This window comes from Cryptomeria japonica, chromosome 7 (genome assembly GCF_030272615.1).
Source record: "Cryptomeria japonica chromosome 7, Sugi_1.0, whole genome shotgun sequence".
In the NCBI taxonomy this organism is placed as follows: Eukaryota; Viridiplantae; Streptophyta; class Pinopsida; order Cupressales; family Cupressaceae; genus Cryptomeria; species Cryptomeria japonica.
The window spans coordinates 396,419,933-396,429,941 of record NC_081411.1 but is presented as its reverse complement, the minus strand read 5'-3'; the positions used below and the strand labels follow the sequence as shown (position 1 = coordinate 396,429,941).

Genomic DNA, 10,009 nt, shown 5'->3' with positions numbered 1-10,009 from the left:
TAAAAATAAGCTTTGAAAAAAAGGGGGGGCTGAAAATAAGCAGCAACTGCTTATTGAGAAAAATCATATGTGGCTCCACAAATTTCTTTCCCTCATTTTTATTTGCCTCCAATATTTTCTCCCAAATTTTCTCCAGAATTATTACATACATTTTTTCATCTAAAACTAAAATTTAAGGTAATTGCTTCAAAGATAAGCAGTAAAATTAAATATCCATGGGGCCACCAGCTATATAAATTGCTCCTAAAAATATTGAGTAGTGGCTGCTAGCAAAAATAAGCTTAGCAGCTGCATGGGGACCTGCCCTAAGCATAATTGTATAGTTGGAGGTGGATGTAATGTTAAAGGAAAATCTGTTGTTGGAAGACATTTTTGGCTCTTTTGAGAGCTGTATTTGTTGTTGGAAGGAGGCATTTTGTTCTTTGCAATTTGCATGCTATTTGATTGCTGCAATTACAGGCCCATGAAGATCTGCTCTTGGTGTTATTAGGTAACATGTAATATTGGAAAATCAGTGAACCACTTGAGCAATCATAAGAGTATGGATTCTCATAATCCTGGAAGATGAGGAAATGAAAACTAGTGATATAAAGTTCTGGTCATCACAAGACAAATCACTATCTCATAAGCATGGTCCAGGGGATGTTCTGAAAGAAGGAATTGAAGGTGCTGATAATGCTGAAATCACTTCAAAAGGCTTGGCATCATTTCACCTAGTTTAAAAGTAGTTTCAAATAGGCTAGCCCAAGGCGATGCGGAAAAGGGGACCTCTGTTTCTCCTCACTCTGTCAAGGTGTTAGTATCACCCTCACCAGCAAATAGTATGAAGGATCCCCACTATATGATGCCAGATTCTGGAACTACTGATTTGCTAATAAAAACAGCTGAGGAAGACAAAAGTAACTTTAATCAGTCGCAAAATTATAGACAAAGTTGTCCAAGCTGCCCAAAGTTGATTTCACTTTGGTTAACTTTGGAAAGAAGATGCCCAAAGTTCTGCAGTGGGTTCAATAGGTGGTAAGGTTTCAAACTCTGCTTCACTGCATAAGATGCCAAGTAAAGGATTTATCGGTTCTGTTCAATCAGGGAACAAGAATCTTTGGCAAAACCACTGTTCCTGAGCACAGATACAGCAGACGAGAAAGACACACGTGCAGTATCTGAAAAAGAATCAGATAACACTCTGGGGGATAGCAGACGGGGGTTGATAGTAAGACTTCCTAACCTATTGTACAGTCCTCCACAAAGTTTAAATCATGGATCCAATGCAGAAAAATAACTCCAGTGAATCAAGGCCCTCCTCTTGATAAGAATGGAAGACATGAGAGGAAGGCACTAACTCAGATAAATTATCATCTTAACAATCATGTTTCAGAGATTAATAATGGGTTCTCGCAGAGCAATAGAACCAAATCCTTAAGTGCCAATAACAGTGAGGATAGCAGCTGCAACAGTAAGGATGTTAAAGAATTTTGAAAATGACTAAATCATCTCAAAATTTATCATCAGGACCAGGTGAAAAAGAAGAGCAGAAAAGCAAAGGCTGTTAAAGCCGAAAAACTAAATTTGCATGAATCCACTGGTATTGCAGATGGTGTTGAAGATAGCTCAGTCCTTTCTAAAGCAACATTGGTTTGTATTGATCAATGTTGAATTTACTGGCTAGTGTCATTCCCATTGATATGGCAAAATTTGAAGACAGTGATATGGCTGAATTGGGCAACATACAAAATCAAGTTGCCATTCAAAAACCATATCAGCTGAGCTTGATGATTGTTAAAATTCTTTGTATTTGAAGAAAGATAATAATTTCATATCTCAAGAACAAGGTTCTCTTAATTCCTCCAATAGAGCTTTGGACCCTGAGATTGTTACCGAAGTTGGTGAGAATGAGAAGGGATCTACAAATGATGCATGCTTGTCATGGGAAAATCCTAGCAATGAAATGGAAGATTGCATTCTTTCAAAAGGTGTAGAACAATCTAGCGAAGTGCTATGCCTAGTTATTGAAAAATTTAACATGAATGAAGTAGGCCTTGGTTTAGTTTGTGCAGAACAAGGGACCAGGGTTGAACCAGAGGAGCATACCTTGCACAAATCAGGGGAAGTTGACAATCTAGGACACACAAAACTCAACTTGATGATACCTCAGGACTTAAAGTTGAACAAAGCAATGAACAGGATACAGAGGAAAATGAGTTATTTGAAGTGGATAAAGAGGAAAATGATAATGGAAAGCGAGGACTGGTGAGTGAAGAAGGATATGATGCATGTTCAAGGGACCCATCTGGCTGTGATATTAGTGAACTGAAAGTTGATAAATAAGGAATTACTGAAGACAGTTCATTTCAGTCAAGATGTCATGATCCAAAGGAAGCTGGAAAAGAACCTGACTATGAAGAGAAGGCTATTTGTACTAACCTTCCAGCGAAGATTGTCATGATGTAATTTCATTTAACAAGCAACCTAAAATCATAGCATCCTTGATGTTGAAGAGCAGTATTGTTCTCGTGTCGGTGGTAATAAAGACAAGCAGAAGGAAGATGCTGATGGCATCTTAATATTACTAGAAACCATACAGGTTTGGATGAAATTCAAGAAACAATGACTAAAAAGAGAAAATACATTGAAATAGAGCAAACATTGGCATCTGCAGAAAATCAAACTGTGCATCAGGAAAGCAATGAATCTGGAATTGTTCACAAGAAAAATAATACTAGAGAAACAGGGTGTGAGACTGCTGTTGATATTTGTTATGATAAAATGAAGGTTGACATTAAGGACTGTAAGCTTTCTAGTGTTTATTCCCCCATTTATCAGACATCAAATGTGTCTTCAAAATGCGCAACATGTCAAGAAGGCCATGTGATTACACAGCCACACACAAAGTAAATCCAAAACACATACAACGTGAATCCCCAAGTTCAAACAAATTTCAAACTAATGTTCAAACATAGAAAATAAGTGATTGTTAGTATTGAAATACTCACTTCACAACTAGTGAATGCAAAAACACACTAAACAAACAATTTTGAAAGTGATTTCAAGCAAATAATTAATGAATGTCCACACTCCATATAAACAATAAATGCAAACAAAGTGAATATCAAAGTGTCAAAGTTGAAAAATACAAAGTGAATGTCAAAATGAATTAAATGTAAGCGAATTCCAAAATTCAAACTCACACTTCAAATAATGATAAATCAATATTCAAGAACACACTTCACACAAAATATAAATGAATTCTAAAAATAAAAGACATTAAATTAACATGTTTAGCGTACTAATAATACAACAATAATTTTCACAATGTTACCAAATTACATTATAATTAAGAGACATTGTAATAATTTAATAATTACACTACACCTAAAATTTTAAATCATTAAATGTGATGGAGTAAAAATAAAATAAATAAAAAGTAGGTTTGAGTTTAATACAATATAAAAATATAAAAAACAACACAGAGACATTAGACTGAAAAGAATGACCATGACCAATGATCATTCCCTCCAACCTAAAAGAGGGGGCAAATTCAACCCCTCCCAAATAAAAATTTTACATTAAACAACAAATCCATTAACATATCAATTTACAAATTAGTTGATCAATTTGATTCAGATGTGTGACTATAAAATTAAAATTGGTTTTGCATTGACTACAATAACTATTGAGATACTCATGGAAAAGATATTTAATGTCTATAATAATCAATAGTATCAAAGAACGCCAATTGTCTCTGGCACATCAAATGCTTGAACCAGATCTAGACATTATAAGCATTTCATGTTTTCAATGTTGCAAGCTGATCAAAATGTTTTGAAGCAAATCTGCATACTTGATCCGTTTGTGGCTCCTCTCCTGAAATCACAAGAATAATTACTGAGTCATAATTTATTAAAAAAAATAGTAAAAACCAGTTTCCTTGATGATGAGTGAGGGAGCTCATAGAAAACTTAAATCAAAGATGTGTTACTTATCAAATTCAATCAAAGATGCTGCCACATTACCACTGATAAATCAATCTTAAAAGTTAAAACACAACAAAACAATTGATAATGTATTCAACCACCAAATCTATCAGCGAAAAGGTTCTCTCAATAGAAAAACTTTAGTGAAACAGGGGAAAAACAGCTGATGCAGCCAGTTGAGAAACTCAGTGAATCCAATAAATTAGAACAATCATAAACAATTGTCACCATATTTACGCCACTATCCATGGTCAGAGCCCATGCTGCCCTCTCTGATAGTATCTTTCCCAGTGCATACCACAGCTGTAATCACGACGAGTATATGCACCAGGAAGCACATACAAAAGCTGGAAGCTTCTTTTGCATGAAAATGATTTCATGTGATATGTCAGCTCTTCTATAGGATTTCGAAAGCCTGAGTAACTGGAAATTATGAGGAATTCTAGACTACATTACTGCCACTTGACAAAAACATATTTTCAAGAGATGCTGAGATCTTTAAATGTTACTCCAGAGCACCAGCTAGACATACCACTCCTAAACAGTAGCTGTTCCTAGCTTTTTTACAAGTTTATTAACGAAAAGGAACCCATTCCTACTACCATTATCACAATACCGGCAAACTAAAGGAAAAACAGAGAAAATTTGCAAAGCTTTGTTTCTCTCAAAGTCACAACAATACCGGTACATTTCCAAAGCAATATATAAAAACTGTGAGAAGCCTCAATTTCACTCAAACTCACCAGATCACTGGTGACAGTACACAAAGAGAAGAATATATAGAAGTTGGAGAGCTCTGTTTTTCAAGTCAGAAGAGGCTAAGAATGAAAAGAAAAAAAATATTTCTTCAGCAGTGGCATGTAGCAATTATGTGGACTCTTTAGTTTTCTAAGAAGGTGCTGAAGGAATATAGAATAATGAATGATGATTCAACAATTTCCGTTACATTATTTTTTCATAACATGCTGAGAATACATTATATTATATAGAGTTGAGAGTATAACTGTAATTTACAACTACCTATAACAAATAACTAATTACAACAGTTGACGTTCATTATTCTTGACAGATTCTTATGGATTTTAAAGCCCGGTATAATGTGATTTCTGTTTAGCATATCTTTCTCCTTCAAAAGTAGACACTACCAATCTCATCGCCACCACATATTCATGAACTGCACTGCCTTTTCCCAAACAGAGAGCTGCCTAACATGCCTCCAACAGTTACACGCAACCAGTATGGAGAATGACGCAGAGCAAGCCCATGTTCAGCAGCACTGTCAATCAAATCCCTCAAACCTGTGCTACTCTCAATACTCATTCTCATGTAACATTCTTCTACAGACACAACATGGTTCAAATCACTAGAACTGATGATGAGTCCTGTCTCCCCTTCTGGGCATACCAGTTTGGGAATACTGTGAGAATGCTTTGTTACAACTCTGATCTTTTGCTGCTTCTTGACTGCATTTGCAACAGAAGCCAATAGCTCTTCTTCTGTGAAAGGAAATACAGCATGGGCAGCCTTGTGGATTGCTTCTATCAGCAAAGGCACCATATGAACTTGCAACCGCTTGAACATTCCACCACAGGGCCAGTAGGACTGCATTTTCCATGACTTGAGAAAAATACAACAGCTATGGAGTACAGAACTATAATGCGTGTCTTCAAATCCATTGGATAATGACTAAAACCAATGAAAACAATGGGTGAAATACACGTCTTCAACTCCATTGGATAATGACAATTTAGGGGATTGTTTTCCCTGGAGACTGTTTATAAGTGACAGGACTTATGGGGCGTCGTGAGTTATGGGTTCTTGCTAAGCTGACAGGTTGACCAAACTACCTTGTCACTCATTCAATCTTCCCATTGGGAAATATTAAATTAGACACAAGTGGATTGATGATAAAGAGCCTGTGTTGGTGCCATGTATATATGCTACCCTATTGTATTGAATTATTTTATTTGGTTTGTTTGGACAGAGTTTGTTTAAGGTATGATAGAAGAGTTAATTTGTTGTGTTTATTTTTAATATATATATAGAGAGAGAGAGAGAGGGCAAAGCTTTTTAAAACTGAAAGCTATCAGTAGATACATGAAAATGAAAATTTATACTATCAAGAACTACAATTCAACTAAAGACACAGTATAAATTTGTTTCATAAACTGTAACACTACTTTACCTTGACTTATTTTCAAGGCAGCCGAGGCTAAGAATGAAAAGCAAAAAAATTATTTCTTCAGCATTGCCATGTAGCGATTAAGGGGAGGGTACTGGTTGAAGGAATATAGAATAATGAATGATGATTCTATAATTTCTATTACATTATTTTTTTCATGAAAATATATTACTGTATATAGACTTGAGAATATAACTGAAATTTACAATTACCTATAACAAATAACTAATTACAAAAATTAATGTTCATTATCCTCGAAAGATTCTTATGGTTTTTAAAGCCACTATAGTGTGATTCAATATCCATGAGCCTACTTGAGCTATTGGGGAGAGAAGTAAACAAAAAAATGATTTTCAGATCTATCTTGATTAATATTAGATAAGGGTAAAATACAGGGTATTTACTTTAAGAAATAAGCTCTAGCAAATTCTATATAAATCTTAGCTAATTTTAGTTAGTCAAATCAAGAGATATAGCCATCTGATGAGGGAAGGCACACCTGGTCATCCTATGAGTCAATGGTAAGTTGAAGGCCAAGCAGAAGATGATCTGAATTGTCCTCCTGGACGCAATAAAGATTAATTTTGTGAAGCAGTCTGTTGAATCCCTAGAGAAAAATGGCAGAGGATTTGGAATGAAAGGGCCGATTGTTCCCTATGATATAAAGAGCAAAGTGCTTCGAGATACCAATGCAGCATCCAATCCATTGACCGTAAATCTAAACAGTAGCTCACAAGCAATGCACTAGATGGAGATTTCATTGGAAAGAAGAAAAAGATTTCCAAGAATCACAGCGATAGGTAACAGTAGTTGGTCTCTGGCTATACCTGCAATGCACCCTCATGAAAGTTAGGAGGAGCCATAATTTGCAAACCACAAGCAAAAGTACCAAAAACCATGCAAATGTACAAAAACCTCCCAAACCAGATATACATTGATAAAGAGAAATGAATACATATATTGACTGACAAATGGAGAGACAATCGATACTAGAATCCTCAAACCTAGAAGATGCACACTTATAAAGGCATCAAGAATCCAAATCACATTTCAAAGTACACCACAAGAAAATTAAACCAAATAAAATAGAGAAGAGGTTGCCTTGAGAAGCCAAATTGGGAATACAGAGGCAACACACTAAACTATGGATATGAAAAAATATTAACACAATTCCTTAACTACTCTAGGTGCACAAATTCATGAGGTAGAGACCCGTACACCCACAATGTGGAACAAATGTCAAATACTTCAACAGTGACAGTCTGTAGGTGGTCAAAAGCAAGACAGAGAATTCATTAATCACCGGATACAAAATACAAAAACTTCCCAAACAACTGCAGGCACACAAGCATAGGATGAACAACAAAAGCGAAAAAGTGCAGGAAAAATTAATGAAAACCTTACACATTCATATTCAGTTAACAACAACATCACCTACTAAAATTGCACTAGCGTTTGCCTTGTCCGCTTGCAGACCTAAACAATTTTCCAAACTCTACATACCCATAATGCACTTTCTGTAAAAAGTTGAAAACCATATAATTCCTCAAACCTTGATATACATTTCATGCACATCAAACCATCAACTTCTATACTAGAACCAAACAAACAAAAAGCTCAACTTCAACTGTATAAAAATAAGCAAATACATACACCTAAAGTAAAACAACCTATTTTATACAGCTACAAAAAAACCCTAAAACAAAATCTAATTGCATATATACCTTCTTGTCAGGGCCAACAATATGCAGGGTTCTGGATGCTAATGGCTTTCCAATTTCATCTTTCTCATCTAGGTCCAACATATTAAGCTTCACCATGATCTCTGCTTTGGGAACAACCAATATTGGGTATGTAACCTTACTTCCAGGGGTACATGCTTCAACATCAGGCAGCCATGCTTTGTGTGAATCCACTTCATTAGAGGACAAGCTCAAAAGTTTAACTCCACGCTTCTCAAACTCCCCAATGTAATTGGCAATCCTTTCCACCTTAGTCGTACAGACTGGTGTAAAATTAGCTGACCCAAAACAAGAATGAAAGTACATGTTAAACAAAAACATAGAAAATCAGCAGACCCAAAACAGGAATGAAGGCATAAGTTAAACAAAACATAGAAACAGAATGATAACTACAATCCTTCGTAGCCTGTTGGTACAGAGAGGTGCAAAATCAGCTGACTCAAAAGAAGAATGAATGCATAAGTTAAACCAAAAAAAAATAGAAACATAATGATAACTACAATCCATTCTAGCTTGTTAGTACGAACTGGTGTAAAATTAGCCGACCCAAAAGAAGAATGAAAGTATAAGTTAGACAAAAACATAGAAACAAAATGATAACTAAAATCCTTCCCAGCTTGGTAGTACAGACCCAGACTGGTGTAAAATAAGCTGACCCAAAAGAAGAATGAAGGAAAGTTAAAAAAAACATAGAAATAGAATGATAACTACAATCCTTCCCAGCTCTGTAGTACAGACTGGTGTAAAATCAGCTGACCCAAAGCAAGAATGAAAGCATAAGTTAGAGAAAGACAGAAAAACAAAACCATAACTACAATCCCTAATGTAAAATCATCTAACCCAACAGAATAACGAAGGCATGAGTTAAAACGAAAACATAAAAAACAGAATGATAACTACAATCCTTCCCAGCTTGTTAGTACAGACTGGTGTAAAATAAGCTGACCCGAAAAAGAATGAAAACATAAATTAGACAAAAACATAAAAATAAAATGCTAATTTGAAGAGTTTTGAGAACTGACCAGTGTGTGAGAAGATAATGGCCCGGCTGTCCCCAATGTAGTCATAGAACTTAATTTCACAAACCCTGACATACATTTCAAGTTGAAGAGAAATCAACAAGCAGATGTCACAGACAAATTAAACAAACCGATTACTCTATTATATAGGAAATGTATATAAAAAGCATCAACGGTAACAGTGCTTTTGTTTTCTCATAGCCGTTGATAGACGTTCCAATCCATTGAACCTGCATGAAACTCTCCTTTTAACAGTAACAAGGTTTTTTCCCAGCTTTTTTCCCAACGGTAAGAGCCAACAGCCTGGAGAAATCCCTATGATCCGTTGGCCCAGACTCCACACCACTGAATCTGGATGAAAGAAATAATCACTCAAACATATTTTCTTCAAAAATTTATCCTTAAATTACAAATTCACAAATTTATCTTTAAATTACAAACTTACCAATTCACATGCAAAAGAATAAATTGAAAAATAACCTTAAATCAATTAAATAAATTATTTTTGTTTAGCATAATTTATTTAGAAATAAGTGTTAGTTGTAAAATTTTTTTTGGGAAAAATCAAGTTTGAAGTTTACATAATGTTTTGTCACAAATTAAGTCTAGAACATTCATAAATTTTTAATGAGGTGACAAATTAAGCTTAAATTTCAATAAATTTATAATTGAGTTGGGAGATTAAGACTTCAAATAATATAAATGTTCAATTGTGCAATAAAACAAAACTTAAATTAATATGAATTTGTAAGTTAAATGCTAAATTAAAACTAAAAATATTTGTGAAAAAATATTATAAAACATAATGGTTGAATCTAAAACATGGTCTACAAGTTGTCATGTCGAATATAAAGAAATATAAAACACTGAAAAATATCTAGCAACTCCTAAATCCATCTCAAACTATAATAAAAGCTCATATATCAAGTCAAATCATATCCTTACTAATACCAAAAAATAATATATCATCAACATACAATGCAATAGCGATTCAAAAAACAGCTCTGCAACTTTTCCGCTCTCTGCATTTTTTTTGAATTTTGGCTATGGTTGTCGTTTCTGTAGGGGAGGGCCTGTCCTCCCTAGACCCTTACC

The 10,009-nt window shown here is 34.8% G+C and overlaps 1 protein-coding gene across 2 annotated transcripts; it reads right to left on the bottom strand.

Moving 5' to 3' along the window:
• Positions 1-3,395: 3,395 nt before the first annotated feature.
• LOC131033996 (1-Cys peroxiredoxin B) lies at positions 3,396-9,302 on the bottom strand. Of its 2 annotated transcripts, XR_009103727.2 has the most exons (4): positions 8,918-9,302; positions 7,878-8,173; positions 6,653-6,980; positions 3,396-3,861 (listed from the first exon to the last, which is right to left on the bottom strand). XR_009103727.2 is itself a non-coding variant. In XM_057965319.2 (3 exons), the coding sequence occupies exons 1-3, from the start codon at positions 8,991-8,993 to the stop codon at positions 3,793-3,795; spliced, it is 441 nt and encodes a 146-aa protein (XP_057821302.1). In that variant the 5' UTR covers positions 8,994-9,301; the 3' UTR covers positions 3,396-3,792. The 2 variants fall into 2 exon arrangements, 1 of the variants encoding a protein (XP_057821302.1); XM_057965319.2 differs by lacking the exon at positions 6,653-6,980 and having other exon boundaries at positions 8,918-9,301.
• Between the last annotated feature and the right edge of the window lie 707 nt (positions 9,303-10,009).